Here is a 21270-nt window from a genome sequence, read left to right as displayed (position 1 = left end):
TGTTTTCTAATTCAGTTGCTCATTTTACCTACAGGTGATGCTTTCCCACTCAGCATCAGCTGTGAGTAAAACAGTTTAGAAACTTGAGTATAGTTTCCTAATAATCACTGTATAGGTGATGTAGGCACACTGGGCCTTAGTAATTATAATAGTGCTTAGGATAGTAGACATGAAGGAAGATGAGCACTCTTCTGGAACTTTAGATGGAAGCAGTTGCCCAAATACTTTACAGGAAGCAACTTATTTTGAAGCATTTAAATTCTTTCTGAAAGACGGAAATTATAATTGCAATACATTTTTATTTCTTAGATCCATGAAGGCATCAGAATTTGGGGAATGTACTTTCACCAATGCCAGTTAAATGAAAAAAATATTCTAAACAAACATCTCTCCAGTGCCAACATGTACAGTTCTTTGAGCCAATTTCATAAAAGTTGGATTGTTCACCATAAAGAGAATGTAATTGTCCAAAATGCTATCCATTCATTAATTTTAAGAAATCTGATTTGGTTTTAGTTCTTGATGAACCAGTAGGCACAATAAATTTTCTCCTTCAAGTTTTATAGAGTCTATTATGAACTGAAAATTATTCCAACTTCACATTCTTCAAAGCTTACTTAGAAGGTAATATTGTGAGTTCATCCAAATAAAAAAATGAGTTTCTGAGGTGCTCCTGGACTACTTAAAAAGTAGACTTAAGCTAAATAAGTACTTGAATATCATTAGTCTATGTATTGAATAAATTTTAAAAGAATTGAAGAAAACAAGACAGTTTGTGTAGATGTTTATTTAAACAGTGTACCTGGTATCTTAGGATTGCATTGGTGTAATATTTAAAATATCACTTGTCAGAGTTGAATATGTGTAGAGATTTACATTTTTTGTTTAAATGTATTTTTTGAAAATTTCATTAGGTAAATGCACATTAAGAAGTGCTGATATTTCAGACACTGTACAACATAATGTATTTGGCCATAGGAGGCCTTTTGTTTCATTCCCAAAGTCAAATGGTAACTGTACAAACTACAGATACTACAAACTACAATAATGTGCATTGTTTAAAATACATCTAAATTGATGTATTAGGTGAATGTCTTCAGTGCCTCAAACACAGAGGGCACCATTTTGCATCTTTAGAAGTTTAACTAAATCTTAGTCTCAGCATGGTAGCTGATGTTGAGTATCTGAGTACTTAAAAATGTTATTCTTTCTTAATCTCAGGTTGTTAGCCTGTATTAAGTGCCTAAATACTTAAAATGTTTTTTTCTCCCCACTTTTCTTCATTGTAATCTGTTGTTAAAGTAACTTAAAAGATTTATTTTTTTTAAAGATGGTTTTGTTATTTCCCTATATGCTTTCTCACTTCTTGTCTAAAACCAATATTTTTAATATGTAAATGGGAGAAAACCCACATAGAACACAACATGAATATAGAGAGTATAATAGTGTTCTTTTAAGGTAAAAAAATGCCTTTTTATTTTTTAATTTCAGTGCGATCGTTGTTTGCCATTGTACAATGACAAGCCTTTTCGTCCAGGTGACCAAGTTGATGCCTATAATTGCAAACCTTGTCAATGTTATGGCCATTCAGTAAGCTGCCACTATGACTTAGCGATGGACCCTGTTCCTCAGGAACACTACAGCGGCAGCGGTGGAGTGTGTGATAACTGTCAACACAACACAACTGGTAAGTCGTATGAAACAGTCACTTTTTGGCTAAGTCTTGTATCAGCTGAAATTAGTAATGCTCGATGGCTGGCATTCCAATAAATTCTCATGTGTATGTATTTTTAAATTATCCAGATAGTCCAGTAATTATGTGATCCAATCTTGTATAAAATCTACCATGCAAAGCACATTCTAATAAGTAATTAGAATGTATAGTTTCAAAGCTGTTTCCATTACATGTGCTAGAGCATTTAAATCCAGAATATCAAGATTTCCTAACTGAGCCAGTTTAACAGGTCACATATTAAAAATGTTGTCAAATTTGCTGTAATGTAATTTTCTTGCTTATGGAGTAAAGAATTCTATTCTGTGTAAGTAGTATATTCAAAAACTTTTTAAACAATTTTCTCCTATTATGGTTTTCTCGTCTTTGTGTGGTAAAGGGAAAAAGGAAAAGTTTCAGGTTCAGTGATAATTTTTCCAAAAAATGTATAGGCATTTGCATGGCACAGCTTTTATATAAGTGTGGTATTATATAACAGATGGAAGTTTAATGGAGTAAAACATAGTTTGTAACAGGTTCATTGTTTCATATGCTCTGGATCACTAAATTGGCAGGTAGAGATGAAAGGTGCATTAAAATGGACGTCCTGAAAATTATAGAATTCTCTCAAAGGAATAGAGTCTTTAATTTTGAATTATACAGCTAATTTTAATGAATTGGAAGCCATAATGCATAACCTTTCTTTCATGCAGGAAGGAACTGTGAGCTGTGCAAGGATTTCCATTACAGACAAGCAGGTGCAGATCTTTCAGCCATCGATGTCTGCAAACCCTGTGACTGTTATGCAACAGGCACCAAAAATAACAGCCTCTTGTGTGACAATGTAAGTAGCCTCAATGCAGAAAAATAACAAAACATTTTAATCAGCTGGGTAGGCAGCAGTAAGATTTTTGCAAAGTGTATTTAGATGGTACCTACTTTATTGAAAAATGCTTAAGTTCAGCTTTTTCAAAATGACAATTGAATTACATCAGAGGCTGAAAGCCAAAAAAACACAGAAAGCAATTTGAGACAAACTGTTGAAGAGTTCTTCATCTAGGTCAGCAACAGGCATAAAAGATGCTGTATGAATTTTCAGAAGTGAATAGTGGGGATATTAGCAGCTACTCTGTGCATTCAGTAATGTTACAACATCCAGGTTTTGAGTGGTTTTGGAGGTCTTGTTGCTGTCTTAAAATTACTAACAGATTTTGAAAATTTGGGCAATAAGCTGAGCCTGAAATTGAACTGAAATTAAGCTAGTTTTCCCTGTAACAAGACAAGGATTGATCTCCCTTTTAATTCATAAAGTCAATTAAAAAAAAAAAAAACCAACAAACCCACAAAGTTATACTGAGAAGAGAACACCATCAGCTATGCCTTTTAAGCCTATAGTCCTCAATGTCATGCAAGATGTGTAGTCTGATAGTATCTGTAACTTTCAAAACATGCATATCATATAAAAGCAGGAAAAGAGACTGAAGTTTTGAACATATATTAAAGATATATTGTGTTTAATGCTCTATTCACACGTCCTGTCCATTGCCAAAATCCGAATTTTGTTAGGAATAGGGAAGAAATAGCTTCTTTGTCTGAAATGTATTTTAAAAACATTTTAAATGTAGAACTTATTCTTTAGGGAATTGAGATAGAACTTCTTCAGCTTGTTGCCACATTTTCTGTCTCTTCTTTTTTACAAACTTTTTTCATAAAATTCTTCAGCTTGTTGCCACATTTTCTGTCTCTTTTTACAAACTTTTTTCATAAAACGGTGTCTAGCATTTTTCATATGATGTCTCTTGTTATTGCATTTTATTAACAGTGAGGTCTTGTGCATCTTGTTGTATTTTCATCCTTGGTTCTATAGTGTTACAAATAGATGCCCAGTTTGTCTAAGTGTGCACCTTTGCAAGACTTGTGCATGGGTGCATATGCTGAGTGATATGCAAATTTAGAATAATACGTTTTTTTTTAATAATCCCCTGTAGTACAAATAAAAATTAATTTATAAATTTCTGTCTTCTGAAGATGGTACTTCTTGACAGTATCATAGAAATGGAAAAAAACTTGAAAAACACAGATACCATGTTAGGACTATTTTTTAAGGTATAGGAAAAATTAAAGGAACTTCTGTCTTCTGAAGATGGTACTTCTTGACAGCATCATAGAAATGGAAATAAACTTCAAAAACACAGATACCATGTTAGGACTATTTATTAAGGTATAGGAAAAATTAAAGGAAATGCAGATTTGCATGTCCATGGTTTGTGGTGAAATGTTAAACAAAAACAACTTTAGTTGTGATTAATAGATAGAGGAAGAGTAGTTCACAGAAATCACTGCTTTATAGTGAAGTATACAAGAATGTTGATGAAGTTTGTCTATGGAAGTATAAATGGGGAGATAAAATGGGAAAAATGGGGGAGACTGTGTTGCTCTATAAAGCATCAGTTGACTGCTGTAGAAGCAGAGCAGGGAAAAATGATTAAGAGGCATTAAAGAACAGATTAATAAGGCTAGGGACTAAAGGCTGAAATGAATTACATGAAATAGGAAGGCATCATTGAAGGAAGTGTTTCCAAATTTGACCTGTGGAAGATGGAATCATAAGGAATAAGGACCCTACTCATGAAAAATAATTGTCACATCACTATGATAATTTTCAAGGAAATTTGCCAAAAATGGGGTGCAATACACTTTTACTGCATAACTTACCATTTTCTGCAGTTCATAAATATTTTTTTCTTTCTGAAAAGTGCCAGTTGTGTCACTAAGTTCCAAAAGTTACAAAGTTCCAAAATCAATTCATTGAATCACAAATTAATCTATTGAATCACATAGAATAATTACTCATCAAATGAATTATTATTAATATAGATAACTTACAGAATGGGTAGAGAGCTTACTGTGTCATGGTTACACTTATCTGCATTCTTTGGACTGATCATTAAAACTTTATGCCTCTTCTGTTCACCTATTTCACTCTACCCTTGGTGAGAAATCCATATAGGTGTGTAGCATTTCTCCTTTGCATAGGTTCTCAGTTCTTGGACATCTGCAGGTCATGCCTGCCTACAGATCAGTGTGTAACTTTGTGTTTTAAAGTGCAAACTAACATACTCAAAGCTTCAAAATTATAACTTTATGGCTTATAGTAATGAGTGGGATTTTAGAGGAGTGGTGCAGCAGTACATCCCTGAGCAGTTCATCGGATCCTTTTTTGCAGAGTTCTTCCCTTGAGATTGGTGGGTGCAAGAAAGAGAATTGCTACAGCCTGAGAAAATGTGTCCAATTTTGTGTTGGTTATTGACATCTAATCAGTGTAGAAAAGATATGCATTGGTTGTATACTCTTTGTGAACATTGTCACAAAATATTTCAAATGATCACAAAGTCCAGATAAATTATTTGAGGTGCCTGAATTTTATGGGAGTGAAAGAAGAATTGTCTGCCTTCTTCCCTTCTCCCTAACCATTCACATGCAAGAAAATTCTGCCAGAATACTGCTGATGTAATCATTCTTGCTCTGTATGGATAGCTGGAGATTTATTTCTTCTGGCCCTTATGCTACAATCCTTGACTCGTTTTTCTGTGCTTCTTTTTACTTGGACTGGTCTAGAAATGCTTAGATATTCAAACAGGCACAGCAGTTTGTATTCCTTTCGTGATTCTAATATAATATGCCACATATGAAAGTGTGGGGAAAAAAAAAACAAAAAACCACTCTCTTCCAGGGCATTTGTTTCTAGGCAAAGCTGAAAGGTCTTTGGAAGTACCATTCTGGTCTCAGTGAATTTAGGCATCTTTATTTACACAGCTTTTTCTGAGTTTTAAAAATTTACTCTTAACATGCAAATAAATATGTATCATATACTTATTGATGCAAAGAAGCTGTACTTTACTACAGAGGATATTGTTGAGAGTCACAAAGACTTAATTGCCTTCTGTCAGTGTGGCAGCTGTATTGTCTTGGGTTGCAAGAAAACTCTAAGGCATGAAGATGAACAAAATGTTAGTTACTGTTTTCTCTGAGGAGTCAAATGGAAACAGATTCCAGTGCTACCAATTAAGCTTTTGAAAAGACTTCAGATTTTATCTTTCTGTACACTCCCTAAATATTTCTCTTTTGAATTTATTCCTTTTTCCCTCAGAATTTTGAATGTTTGATTTCATTTTTTTTATACATAATGAAAAAGCTAGGTAGTAGCTGTCTATGTATATGTTTTAAACCAAAGTAGAATCTTTATTTCTGATAATTTTACTGTGTTGATAAATTCTTTGATCTAAAATTAGAATAAGCACTCCCCTGTTCTCATTTTTCCATCTACACAGTTTTCAACCCATTTATTGTGATTGACAATAAATAAATAACTGGAATATGTGTTACAAGGGAAAGAACATAGGTAAAGCAGTTAATTAAGGGCATTTCAGTCAAGAGATATATCAACTAGAATAAAGAATATAAAGGATGCAAACGTGTCAATGCTTGTCCATAGTGGATTCCATAAAAAATCAAGTTATAAAACACTGTGTAGTCTGAATCCTGGATTTCCCTTCATGAAAGACCTTTAATCTTATTGCTAAAATGAAGGAAAATGAGCTTTTCATGTTAAATAATTCCATGGCTTCCTTTCTGATGTGTTTTGTACCATGGAAATGCTGGTTTTCTGTGATAGTCTGTCAAGTTATTTTGGGGATTTGGTCCACTCCCACCCTTTGGAGTATCATGGGCAGAGAGTAAACACTTCATTTTACATTTTGAGCAGAAGTAGTAGAAAGCTACTGACTTTTGAAAGTCATTATATGGGATGACAGGAAGAGATAGCAGAGGAGTGAAAAGGAACTTCATTATTGCTGCTTATTCAATTTTCAGTTCCCAAAGCTGACATACTGAGAATACTCTCAGGTATTTGGTGATCAGACCATTAACCTATGTGTGTGAGCCAGCACACCTTACACTTCTCATTTCCTAAACTGAAGAAAAGTGAAAGATAATAAAAGTCCTCAACCCTCTTGCTCTTCCTGAGATTGCAGTCAACTGGATGCTGGGGTTCTTGCCAGATTTGCATCAAGTAAGAAGATAGTGAGAAGTGTATGATTAGCGTTTATATCAAAAAGGCGGAACATCAAGATGGGTACAAATCAATTGCAAAGCCAGCAATAGCAGGATGAACAGAAAGAATTTAATGCAGGAACTAAATATACCCATGGGCCTTAAAATGTGAGTTTTAGGGTATTGCCAGCTGGTCAAGGGAAGGTGTTTCTGTCCCGGTAGAGAGCAAATAATGGAAATTAGTAATGACTCGGGCAACTGCAAAAGGCTTTTGTCATCTGTTTTGGGCTTCAAATCCAGAAGTTAACTTTGGTAAATGAAACTTGGAAAGTGTCAGCTTTAGTTTTTATTTAGTAATGTCAACCCATGTCTCATAGTTATTCTCCAGAAGTGGAGAGAGTTTTTGATTACATTTCTGGCAATATGTTTCTTATATTACAGACACCAAAGAATAGCTATTTGAAATTACAGGGATATTCAAGGAGAAAAAGATGGTTTAAACTTTCAGAAAGGCTTAGGCTAGCTATTTTTTTTTTCCAGCAAATTCAATTTTATACTTTATGAATACATATGGTCAACAAGATTTTAAAGCAGTCAGAAGATGAGAGACCATGATATGTACATGTTGAATACCTACTAGATGAGTGCTATGACTAAACAGTTCACTGCACCCTGAACAATAATTAAAACAATTCTTTGGAATATGTCACCCTTTGTCCTGGGTACTTAAATCTCTTCTTAAGTCCCTGTATCAGTTTAGTAACTGGACACTGGGAAGGTTACTGAACAGGCTCAGAAATCTCAGGTACTCTGCTTCCTGAATAAGGACAATGATGCAGTAGCTGTGATTTGTGTAGGAGGAAATTGCTTGCATACTTTTTACAACTGTTTACATTCAAGGATATGGGACTAATGTGTATTTCATACGTAAATATAAATGACACAAGGGATATATGCTAACTCAGCATCAGTGATTTTTCTGTATCAAATAACAATTGTAGTTATGAGGTCCCAAGATACACCACCACTTGGTAGTGCTGCTTGGCTAGACTCATTTTCGTGGTGAAAAATCTAGACAGATATCTTCCATAAGTGATTTAGTGCTAAGATGGTCATGTTAATAGACAGACTGTTTCAGTCTGCTTACTGTTTGGGTCAGAACTAAGCCTGTCATGCATAAGCAACAGAAGAACAGATTGCTTTCTGCTCTTATAACCAGCATAATGAGAGTTTGTTTATTTAAATGACAAATAGGGTTTGGGTCAGGGCAAGGAGGAGAAGGTTCAGTAATATCTCCAGCGCACAACTGGTGAAATCCTGATTAACAAAATCTTTAAATATTAATTGCTACCAGTATTCTCCATGATATCATTGTTTCCAGAGCAAGCTAGATTTACAGAAATAGTAACAGTAATAACCACTTCGCTTCATAATTCACTTAGATTTTTATGTAGTTATAGAAAGGGTTTGCTGTACCCATTTTGATGTAGATTTCCATATTATGACCTGTGGTACACCTGTTTCTGCAGTATTATAAACATTTGTCAGCTTGTACAACTTCTTTGTAACAGTATTCATTGTCAAGCATTTCAGAGTGTTCCTGGATTATTTTGATACTTCTCTGTCTGTAGAGAGGAAGATATTATTTTTCTTTATTTCCCATTTTTAAGTCAAATTTTCCCCAAATTGAGACTAATTATTAGTTCCTTTCCTAAATTCATGCAGGAACCAATTTCTATATGAACTTGAGAGTGCATGTGTACCTTAAGTTGTTTTTCTTTGGGCTAAAATTCTAGTTCTTTAAAACTAAATTGCTTTTTACTGTACTTTTTCTAATTTGTGTGTTGTACCCTTCAACTATTTGAGCTGAAGCCTTACCTTTCCTTCTCATGTCTTAAATATGAGATTCCTTTTTAGTACGTCACAGAATGACATTTACTTTTCTGGAGTGGTATCATATTGTTTATATTTAGTTTGTGGAGGCCCAGTAACACTCCCAGATTATTTTCTGCATTATTGTTTCTTCATAATTTTTCTTTATTTCACAGAGGACGGGGCCAGGCTCTTCTCACTGGCACCCAAAAATAGGACGAGAGGCAATGGGCATAAACTGTAGCATAGGAAGTTCCACCCGAACATAAGGAAGAACTTCTTTACTGTGAGGGTGACTGAGCACTGGAACAGATTGCCCAGAGAGGTTGTGGAATCTCCCTCTCTAGAGAGATTAAAAAAACTGTCTGGACAAAATCATGGTTCATGTGCTCTAGGAGTCCCTGCTTAGAGCAGGGTGGTTGGACTAGATGACCTTCAGAGGTCCCTTCCAACCTCAACCATGCTGTGATTCCATGATTTACTTCAACTTTACTGATTTTTGCATATTTGCACAAAGAGTAAAAATTACATTGAAAATCAACCCACTGAGGGAGATTCCACCAGAGCAGTGCCCACCCTGACCAGGGCACAGTCCCACAGCATCAAAACACAGCCAAGTGCTCATAACAGGGTCCGATGACAACCCCAGACAAGGCAAAGTGTTAAATCAGGTCCAGGATCCATCCGGGGACTTCAGTCTGGAGCCAGCAGGAGATGAGGCTGAAAACATGGCTGCATCCTAAGTCCAAGTGATCTTTCCAGGAGTCAGGGGACAGGCACAACCACAGCATAGCCCAGGCAAGGTGGGCTGTGGCAGAGGGTGTGAGTGGAGGCCACAGGTGAGGCTGCTCGGGGCCATTAAGTTGGTGCCTTCAGAGTTGTGATGGTGCTGACTGTGCCTCCTGAGCTGGGGTGACCTGTGAGGATTGTAAGCATATTCTCTTTTCTGTCTTCAGTCTGCTACTGAAAACATTGAAGAGCTTAGCATCCAGGGCAGGTAGTTACAGAATCCTGCTAACCTTCCCTGTTTTACAAGTCCTTTTAACTACTTTTTTCCCCTCTATCTACTATTTATATCTGGAGCATCTTTCTCAACTTTTTCTCTAAAATTCTACACAGCTACTTGAAGTGAAGTGTATGCAGTATATGAAGGATAAAAACTGTGTAATATGGAGTGCATTGCAGTGGCATATTTCCCTTAGCTGGTACTCATGTCTCTTATAATGCCATACTTACTATAGAAGACAGGGTTAAAGTGGAGTTATATAATTGAATTTGTTATTCTGTGTTTTGGAAACTAAACTTCAATAGATATCTTTCATCTTGATATCCTGTATTGACAAAAAATGGCTGAGGAAACACAGTGGAAAGGTTTCTAGTCACTTATAGCCAAGACAAAAACGAAATCGTAACTTGTGAATGCAATCAAACAATCCTTTTTGTCTTCTCTATAGAATGTCTTTTTTCTGCTTGACTTTTTTTTCACATGACTTTGAAATCAGTGTTATGGAAAAATGTTAGTGGGTTATTTACAGATAATCTAATCTGGTGTATAGAAACCTATTTTCAGATCTATTAAAAAGCAATTTGATAAACCTCCCTCTCTAACAAAAACTTTAGTTTCTGATATCTTCCTCTAACTGCCATGAAAGAACCAGGAAATCAGTTGCCACTTGTATTGATTAGAGATGGGAAACTTTTTTCTACGTGGCAGCAAGGTAGGGGGAAATTTATATAGAGAGATCTCCAAATGGTTTCACTGACTGATTCCTGGAGAAAATTTGAATTGTAATCTTCAGCTGGCCAGATATTTCTCCCTCATTCCAAAGAGTTTTATTTATTCTTCTGGCATGATCTTTTACCCTATTAAGAGAAAGTTTGGGGACATAAATTTTCTGCAACTGAATGGGATGGAAATTACTGCTTCTTGTAATATCTTGACACTTAAAATTATGCTGAAGATATTGGTGCTCTCTGCTTCTCTTAGCACTCAGTAATCTACACATTTCACTTGTTACATAAGGAAATGGCTACCATCTGCTCACAATTAACCTTGGGTTTCCGTGTGTTTATGATAAGAACAGCCATACTGGATGAAATGAGACTTTCATCTAGAACAGTATCCTCTCTGATAGTTACCAGAAACTAATGTTAAGAAGCATGATCTTTCTGTGATATACTTTTCTGTATTCCAGTTATTTATGATTTTGTGTCCACTTGAGATATACCCAGGGGTTTCATCTGAGTTGTCATGTTTGGTGTCCATATATGGAATTAATCTAACGCATTTTTTAATGCACTTAAAAATAAAAGTGTTTTTCAATTCACTTGAAATGCCCAGAAAAAGTAGTTTTAGATTCTTTTAAGTTTGTTTTCTGATAATTTTCTATCTGTTCTCACCTTCTTATGTTGTGAGAATTAATGAATATTCATTTTGTAAGCCCTTCATTATTTTATAGGCATGTATTCCCTTAATTTTAGTAATCTCTTTCCAAACTAAGTCTTTTTAGTCTCTTTTCATTTGTATCTTTCCTTATTCTACTCACTCTGTGGCCTCTTTTATTTTAGAGGGTAAACAGGTATACAAATTGTGCAAAATGTTGATACGCAATGGATTTTTATGACAGAATGACATTTTCTGTATAATTTTGTTATTTTCTTAGTAATTCCAATATTCCTATTGCCTTTTCAGCTGCCTCAGAGCTTTCAAATTATTTTTAGGGTGAATGGAACAGCTTTAACAGCTCCTTCCTTGAGTGATAATAGCTAATTTTGGACTCATCACTGTCTGTCTACGGTCAGCATTGGTTTTCCCCAGATGTTAAGTTTGTACTTCTTGATGTAGAAATTAATTTGACTTTTTGATTATCCATTTGGTTGAGTATATGTGATATTTCCAGATGTTGCTGACTTAAAGAAATGCAGTAGAATCATGAAGCATGTTTTTTCTTTAAGGAGATCGATGTAACCTTTATAATTTTATTCCTTTTACTGAGGTTGATTTAAGCAATTAATAACTCAGTGATTTTATATTTCAATTAATCTAGAACTCTTGACTCATGTAGTCACTTTTCAACAGATTAGATTTTGCTAAGATCTTTTCCTTCTGGCATTTTGGTTTAAAACCAATCTTGAAAATAATTCATAATATCGAATGGTAACACCACTTTCATAGTGAACAGCTGTGAAATACTTTCTTTGCAATCTCTGTTGTGGTTCTATCTTTCCTGCATCATAGAATCACAGAATCATAGAAGCATTACTTGGTCATCTGCTCCATCTCAAAGCAGGATTGTTGTCAGTGCTAGATCCAGCCAGTCATGATTTTATCTGGAAGAGTCTTGATACCTCTGTGGATGGAGATTCCACATCCCTTCTGGGCAACCTGTTACTGATGCCACACTTCCCTCTTAGTGAAAAAGTTCTTATGTCCAATCCGAATCTGCTAATCATACCACTTAATTATTTATTGCCCTCATTGATATTCTGGTAGTCTTATTTTGTTTCTGACGTTTGAAAAAAATTTTTTTTCCTTAATGCCTTAAGCATGTTGCTCATTAAAAGCTGATTTTTGTATTACCTTATTCCAGTTTTAAAATTTTGTGGTAATTATCCTCTCTTTTTTAACTTATTTTGATTTGATTTCCACTGACTTCTTTGCATCTAATGCTTTCCTTCATGTGGTAGCTTTTGGACTAATTTTGAAGTGGTTTTGGGTATGAGTTGTGTTGAGTGCTAATGAGGTATCTTTATATAATACTTGCTATTGTGTAATCTGAGTATGCTATGATCACTAACACAAGATGTTTCTTTTATAGTTATGTTTTAAACTAGGTAATTTTCTTAATTTAGGGTTAAACTCAGAGCTGCTTTTCACATGCGAGTTCTCTGATGAGTGACTGTGATGCATGACTGGGTCTCTTACAATAAACTAAATATCTAGCTCAAATCCATTCTAAAAGGGAATAACTTGAAAATCTTTGTTGCTGTGTTTTCTGCTGTAGTGGTCTGTCTTAACTCTCTTACCCTTTTGTACTTGCTGTTGTCTTGCCTTTTTAATATCTTCATCTTCCTAAAAAATGTGGCTGATACATCAGTAATAGATCTCTATCATGAAAGCATATTGAAGAGGTTTTATTGGGCTACAGAATCCTTTTATGAGAAAGGGGTTAGGAATTCATGCTTCTCTAATTTTTCATCAGTGTTTTCTGCACTGACAATTTACTATTAGATATTGAAATACTCTATTTAATCTTGTATTAATAAAGCTCAGAGCTCCATTGTAGATTGGAAGGTGTGATAATATTTATTTTAAGTGGAAAATCCAAGAAGCGTTGTCTCTAATGCCATAGGACTCTCCTGTTTCAGCTTTGCCTGACTCATAGGTTTAAGATGAAAAAGGCAACTGTTAAGAGAAATTTTTGTTCTCATGGCTAATTAAAAGTACATTAAACTACAGCTGTTGATGTTGTAGGTGAATAACTAGTTTTGAATCACTGTAAATATTTTCATATTTGTAAATATTTGCACCGAAAAAATACACTGACTCAGAGAAAATTACTTATAACACAGTGTTTAATTGTTTGCTGCCCATCTCTGCATTCTCCAGAACACTCGAGTTAGAAAAGTTAGGTTTTTTTCCTTGATTATGAATCCTAAACCTTTTTCCAGTTCTCATCTCCTGCATCTCTGTGTTGCTTTGACTTCCTCTTCTCATCTATGTTATGTATTGACTGATGTCTACCATTTGTTTCCCCATCCCTGTGCCATTGCCTTTTCCCTGTGGTCAGTTTTCCCATCATATTGGAAAGTGGTGAATATAGAGATTAGGTGGGTTATTTTTGGCTTTCAGAGGTTTGAAATTGAGATAGTTTTCTAGGATCCCTTTAATCTCGCACAAGATGTGAGACAAATGTTCCCTGATTATGGACCAGGCATAACAAAGAATGCCTCAGCTTCTTCCAAATGGCAATGCTACCCATTTAAGGAGTAAGAAAGGGCCTTTATGTCCCACCACAGAAGTTGGAACACTTGGATCCCAGCTAAACCAAGAAAATAAGGAGAGGATTTCAAATACTGAGCTGCTGGGTTACATTCTTCTGTAAAGGAAGAGAAAATTTGTCTTGGATGAGTAATCAGAAAGGAAATCTTTAACCTTTGCTTCATTCTTATTTAACTAACATTTTCACTAAAATAAATAAACATTCGGTGTGAACAAAAAACCCCAAAATTTGACCTTGGAAAATGATAGTGTTTTGCAGTAACTGTGATTCAAAAAAGTAGTTGATTTTAATAGAAGTCACCAGTTATACAATGCAATTTTGTAATTTTTCTTTGCAGTTTTCTCTGTCCAGATGGTAAATATTGCCACACTGTTTACTCAGTTCTTTTTTTCTTCTGTTTTGAAAGAACAGGACTTTTAAAGTCTGTTTAAAAACTGAATAGCTACAGTCTGTTTAATATTTTTTTCTCTCTCTCAACAAGTTAAAAAAGTATGTGTTACACAGGCTTACTTTTTTCTGTTCCATTTAAAGTTTTCTCCTCCCCAACACATACTCTCATTCTTGTTGCTAATGAGTGTATCATCTAAAAATAGATACGTTCATCATTCTATAATATTTTGTATCTTTCTAGATTGGAGGCCAGTGTAATTGTAAGAGACATGTGTCTGGCAGACAATGCAATCAGTGCCAGGAAGGATTCTACAATCTACAACAGTCAAACCCTGATGGCTGCAGTCCTTGTAACTGTAATACCTCTGGGACAGTCAATGGAGATATTACCTGTCACCAAAATTCAGGCCAGTGCAAGTGCAAAGCAAATGTTATTGGTATGTGTAATGCAAGAGTTTAGAGCCATTTTTCTTGTTATCTCTGGAAATAAAACACACTTCATTTCTAAATAAAAAGTATAGTAAACTTCTTTGCTGAAGGCGGATTATGAAAATGAATGAAATTAACTATTGAAAAATTATTAATTTAATACTCCTATCAAACTACAGCTTGAAGCTTAGTTTAATCAACCCTTTAGAAGTTTTTTTTACGGCAGAGCTACATTAGCTTACATAGCTCCATACTAATAAGTCACAGAAATAATGTAATTTGCTTACTGCATAGATGTTTCTTTTAGGAAATTAACACTTTTTCAAAATGTTTTATACTTAATGAGTTCTAAGCAAATCGTTTCCATGCTAGTTTTCTTAATAGACCAAAATAAATGGATTTTTTTTCTCAAAATATTCTGTGCTACAGGGTCCTTTGTGATAAATCTATCCATTTTTTTCTATTATATTTCTTTGAACTGTTCCTATGAAATGCAAAATAAGTCAACATAATTCCACAGATCATGTACATAGCTAGGGTTAGTTATCAAGGGCCACATAATTTTAATTTTGTAATTCAATGCCAAGCTGATTATAATAAACTGCTACCTTCTGTGTTATTTATCATTTTTGTACAAGACGTGCTTTTTTGTTTGTTACTCCCACAGGTATTTTTCAGAAATTAGATTTGATTATAGCAATTTATTACTTCCAGCATATTTGAGGGGAGCCACAGCCACATAAGGACAAAATTTATCAAGTGCCCAAAATACACAGTATATATAATACACTTTGAAATGTTGATGTATGGGAATATTATGCAAGGAGAATTTCCTGATAAAGTGAGCCTTGCATGGTAACTGTAGATGTCTCAGATTATACATATGTCTCAAAAAAAAAAAAAAAAAATCCTTTTCTGCTTTGTTATTAACACAATTAGTAATCTATTTTTTTCTTTAGGTAACCATGGTTGTGGGTTGTATTAACAATGTTGAAGTATATGTTAATTTAGAACTCACTGACTTATGAATATTGATTCATTTGTAATATTGTGGATCTTTGTTTTTTTCTTTCTTCTAATTTCTAAAAGAAAATACAAAATAACAATTAATAATGAAAATAATTCTAAACAGACATAAGCCTGAACAGTTTCTGTCCTCTTTCCTATGGAAAGCCAAGTACCTATGTTTTCCCTATGATAAAAAGGATGCTAAGAGTAAAAAATAACCTGTGTGCATCTTAAAACCACTCTCTACATTAATTAAAAAGGACTTCAGAGCATTCTTAATTATATATTCTTTGCCTACATTTCACGTTTGCATCTGTGAAAACCTTTCTTAACTCAGTGGGACTTTGGTACAAGAAATGCACAGTCTGGTTCTCACATAATTGATTGTCTACATATTCTTTTAAATATGTGCTCCCTTTGATGAAAACAATAAGAATTATTTTTATTTCCACTGAAATAGTAATACAAGAAAATGTGTAAATCTATGCTTTCTGCAAATTTATCTGTAACTATGGTGGGGGGCTGTAGTTATGCAAATGTTTGTTTGCAGGATAAAGACCTGCTCTTTCCAGACTGGATTCTCTTTTTCTGTTTTCCAAACCAATTGTAAATAAGCTTCTGTATATTGGAATGTGTGCTACAAACTTCAACAAAGAGCTTTCCTCTTTGTATTTCTAAATTGGTTTTTAGAGTAATCGATCTATTGCCATTTTATCTATTTAAACAAACATGATAACAGAAAAATGCAACTATGGACTGCATGTTATGAAACATGAACTGTTAGAGTTAACACAACTGTTAAATCTTACTAATGATTCTATCACCAGTAAAATACATTAGCACCAATAATTTTATTAAAGTAGGTCATTCATCTAGAATAAAAAGGTAGAAGAATGTGAATTAAATGCCAAGCATGCTAACTCCCCTGTACTTGTTAACATTGAATGTGATGCCCTGTAGGCCTTCCTCAGTATCGTTAGGAATAGATTACCTGTCAGGAATATGTATGGCATATTCAAATAAGCACTGCGCATATTTTTAAAACTGATATGATATGAATCCATGTAGACCAATTTTAATAGTTCAAAATGAGTCATAATTCTTGTTAACAATACAGTTATTTTTAAAATTTGCAGCAATAGTGGTCCTTTTTTATTTTCCTTATTGAAATTAAATGATATGCCTTAGGTGAGTCATTCATCACTGTTAAAGGAACTTGCCTTCTATTGGAGTTTTGGAGTTTTTATCCATATGTATAAAGCATTTCCTACCGTATTTAGTTTTATTTTTCTACATGTAAGTTGCTAGATGTATTTTTGTATGGTTTTGTATTTTTTTAAATGATGACAATATTTTGCTAGAACATGTATTTGTATCTTTCTGTACGCAACAATTAAGTGAGGGCTTCATAGTGAAGACTTTTCCCACTGCAAGGGAAAATACATAACTGTGAATTTGCATTTTTCATATAATAATCTAGTTTGCTTTCTTGTAATGTACGTTTTATAAACTAAAATACAAATGCCATCCCTTGGGGCAGGGATAAAGCAAGCGATGACTTTGAAAACAAAGCTAATAAAACTACAGGATGAAGTATGAAGAAAACAGTTTAGAATTTAATGTCCTGCAGGAGTTAACTAAATCATACTTTTAGATAAAAATATTTCATTTTTGATTATGGAAAACATTTTCTGATTTCAGTAAGAGCTAATGATAAACACTAACATAAATGTAATCAATGTTAAAACTGAAGTACAGTGTTAAGTAAATAATTCATTGTAATTAGTCTAACTTGTCTTGTCCTACAGTACATTTAATGTTTTTAATATAATATATAAATCCGTTATCAGAACAGATTGAGAACCCAGTGCAAATCCTTGTATATTGCATTTTTGTGATATAGGGTGAAGAGTTCATGTAAGCATTGATTGTGCAACAGGTGCTGTTTTGGAGGACAAAGAGATTAATTCTGGTTTGTCTTAGAAATGTTACAGAGAATCTCTTGCAGAAGTATCTCAAATTGTATTGAGAAGACAGCAGAAGCGCATTACTTCTGAAACAAATTGGAAAAGTAAACAGATTTTTGGGATGCCACTCATATTCAATTGATTTGTGCAGCCCTGTCATTCCTATTAATTATACTGGTGAAGAATATTAGTAGTTTCCTTTTTTTTTTTTTCTTTTTTCAAATGTAGAATACTTATCCTTTTTTAAAATTGAAATTAAAAGCTTTTCAGCTTTTTTTTTTTTATTAATACCTTTTCTCTTTCTAGGTCTTAGGTGTGATAGTTGCAATTTTGGATTTAAAGCTCTCAGATATTCTAATGAAGTTGGATGTGAGCCTTGTTGGTGCAACAGCCATGGCTCAGTGAACCAATTCTGCAACCCTCTCTCTGGGCAGTGCAATTGTAAAGAACGAGTGAAAGGACTTCACTGTGACACCTGCGTGGACAACTTTTATGGGCTGGATGTAACTGATTGTAAGGCCTGTGAATGTAACGTTGCAGGGTCATTTTCTGGAACTGTGTGCAATGCGAAGACAGGGCAGTGTGCATGTAAACCAAATATTGGAGGAAGACAATGCGACGAATGCCTATATGGCTACCACAAAGTACAGGAGAATAATTCCTTTGTTTGTCTGCCATGTAATTGTGATAAGGCAGGTACAGTAAATGGCTCTCTCCTTTGTGACAAATCAACAGGACAGTGTCCTTGCAAAGCTGGTGTAACTGGCCTTCAGTGCAGTCAGTGCATGCTTCATACATACAACCTCAGTGTGAGCAACCTCCTCGGCTGCCAGCCTTGTGACTGTGATGCTCTGGGCACGTTGACAGGAACAGTTTGTGACCAGGTTTCTGGACAGTGTGTCTGTTCACCTCAGCATCAGGGGAGAAGGTGTAATGAGTGTAAACCAGGTAAGGAAATTGGAAGACAATCTATTTGATATCGTAAATTTTGCTTTGTTGGATATCATCATAGTTCATAAAGTTTTTAATATGTGTTTAGACAGCTTAGTGTCTGACATGTCTCTACTTATATTATCAATAATTTTTCCATTTCTTCCAAACTGTGAGAGGGAGAAAGAAGTATTAACATCCTGATCTCAAATATTTGTTCTGTTGCCAGAGGTTGTATAATCTATGTTATTACTGCAGTTTCAACGTGTCCAAAATAAGGTTAGGCTGAGTTCTTCTAGATATTGAGAAAATATGCAAATCATCATGGCCCATTCACTGGATACGAGGTAAAATAGCATTGTTTTATGGACAGCAGCTATCCTCTTATTGAAAAATGTGGATTTGGAAGGCAGAGTACAAGCTCTTCAGTAAGGACACTTTTTACATAAAGCTGAGCATGGCAAGAGGTACAGAGATGGCGGATCAAACTCTGAGGCTGGCAAACATGCCACTTAGAAAGCATTCACCTGCCTTGCTGTGTTAGGGATATGCTGGCTTTCACAAGGACTGCTTACAAGTTCAGCCCTACAAGTAGGTGATACTGCAGTTATGTATCAGGTCAAGATTTTTTACTATATTACTGTAAACAGAGTATAGATGTTCATTATAAGTGGGGAGCTCTGTAGTTATATTTTAATGTTTTTGTTTTAAAAAGTAGGTAGATATAGTGAAACTATAGGTAATATTAACCTACCCTTAGTAATAATATTAAACAGATAAATTTAGTTCAAGTTAAATACATACACAATTTATTAAAGTAGCAGGTCACATTAAAAGGTACATTATAGCTCCATTGGTTTTAATATGCCATTCAATAATTTGAACAGAGGTTAAAAAAGCTGCTTAACCTCCATTAAGTATTTTTAAAAATACTTTCATTTAAATTATTTTAGGTACATATACTAATAAATAAGGCAGCATTCTGTTTTTCTTAGTTCCTCCTCCAGTGCTATTTGACCTGCTAACCCTCTACAGCAGCCACTTAATCAGAGATCGGCAGAGGAGTGATGTCAAGGCTTCCCGAGTCAGTGACCGCCCTTGTCCTTGAAAAAGAAAGGCCAGGGTTTATGCAGAACTAAATGGTTTAAAAAGGTTTAATTGATAGTATGAACAGCCTGGTTTGTAGAAGAGCTTACATGGCACTCAAAGGAATACTTCCACAATAGTTCCTGTTTAAAAAAAAAAATAAAAAATCTTGCTACAAGAATTATTTTTTAAATTTTCTACGTAATAAGTATAAGCATGTATGTGCTGAACACTGAGCTCTTCTACCGGTGAAAGTGTATATACAAAAATACAAAAGCATTGTGTTTGTCTTAGTGTAGCACAGTGTACTACAGTATTTTCACTGACATTTTAATATTGATCCTAGTGTGAGTTCATTTATACATTTAATATAACTAACTTTTTATAAAAATATTCTTTCTTAGTATGTTCCAAAGGAGAGTTTTCTATAAAACAGAAGTGAGTATAACCTGCTAGTAATACTGGTATTAAGTTATAGAAGTGTGGAAGAGTGTAATTGGTTTCAAGTACTCTAAACATATCCTGTCCTGGTTTTCAGCTGGGACAGAGCTAGTTTTCATCTTAGAGTTAAACCACCACAGTTCTATGGCTTTGCCTTGGGACAAAGATAAGAAAATGTGCTCCAAGTATATATGTAGCCAACACAGCCTAATTTAAAAGCACACAATTATTTAGTTAAAACTGGCAGCCCTGGAAACATACTGAGGACTTCTTAGGCTCTTGGGGCTTTTCAACTCTGTTGTTCAAGAATCTTAATGGAGAAAGAGTTGCCAATGGAGAAAAATTCAAATTGGACATAACTTTGTGAAATTATTTTATCATGAGATTTAAAAAAAACCCCCAACAACCAACCAAAAAAAACCCAACCCCAAAACCCAAACCAAAACCAAACTCTTTCCAGAACGCTGAGCCATGTGTTTCATATATTAGGCTGTTTCCATGACCTACTGTCTTACAATTTGTTCTCATATAGGTAACATTATTGGTAGGTTTTTGTACATTTTTTTTTCTTTAAATAATGGTGTATGCAAAGAGAGAAATACTTGTTCCTAACATGAAACCAAATGAAAGAGCAGTTTTACCTTGTATATAAACTTGCTTTTGAGATGTCCTAGTTTGCAGTGATAGAAAATTGATCTTTCCAGCCTGTTCACAAATCGTTGTGAACAGTTTGTCCCTGCCTCATTCCAGGACTGTGTTGCCACACCAGCTGGGATTTGTGCCATGCAAAGTACTTTACTCAGTGATCACAGCTTTTTGTGGGGTGATATGTAGTATGGAAAATGTGTAAACCAGCATGTAGGATGTGTGGCCAGGCACCAATACTGAGTTTTTGTGTACTTACTACCTCTCTTCTTGGCCAAAAGAATGTGGCGTATGTTGTGACAATGTTGTCAGTGTTGTTAACTGTGCATTTTGAAGCACAGACTGTGGTTAAGAAGTGAGTGTTACTGCCACAGTTGGTAAGCACGTGAGAGAGAGAAGGAATTGTTCAGATACTTCTTTTGTATGAGCTATGCATGGGACAAATAGTAAGAGTATGATTAAAAAAGGAAGCTGAATACTTTGCTATGACTTTCATTCTTCCTTTTGAAGAGTATTTTTGATTGACAAATGTGATCAGTTATGGTTGAATTGGAAAGAAATCTGAACAAGAATAAGCATAATACTAGTTATATGCATAGATCTTGTAGAGATTTGCAGTGGCTGTCTTAAAATTGGAAATTGGCTCTATTATACAAGAGTGGATCCTTCATAAAGCAACTTTTATGAGCCCTTCTAACCTTGCTGTAAATTAAGCTTGCATTAGAGTGTTTCTCAC

At 34.6% G+C, this 21270-nt stretch overlaps 1 protein-coding gene across 1 annotated transcript in view; it reads left to right on the top strand.

The window, feature by feature from the left end:
- Window positions 1-21270, top strand: part of USH2A (usherin) — a gene marked incomplete at both ends in the record, with an annotated part of 53998 nt that overhangs the window by 16599 nt on the left and 16129 nt on the right. Inside the window, 4 exons of the mRNA XM_010169326.1 lie at window positions 1492-1687; window positions 2425-2555; window positions 14270-14465; window positions 17739-18380. Of these exons, the coding sequence (XP_010167628.1) occupies window positions 1492-1687; window positions 2425-2555; window positions 14270-14465; window positions 17739-18380 (1165 nt within the window). The remainder of the gene's footprint in view (window positions 1-1491; window positions 1688-2424; window positions 2556-14269; window positions 14466-17738; window positions 18381-21270) is intronic.

The sequence above is a fragment of the Antrostomus carolinensis genome, unplaced genomic scaffold (assembly GCF_000700745.2).
Source record: "Antrostomus carolinensis isolate BGI_N321 unplaced genomic scaffold, ASM70074v2 scaffold6496, whole genome shotgun sequence".
Classification (NCBI taxonomy): Eukaryota; Metazoa; Chordata; class Aves; order Caprimulgiformes; family Caprimulgidae; genus Antrostomus; species Antrostomus carolinensis.
The sequence above is the reverse complement of the archived record's forward strand: the minus strand, read 5'-3'. Positions and strand labels throughout refer to the sequence as shown.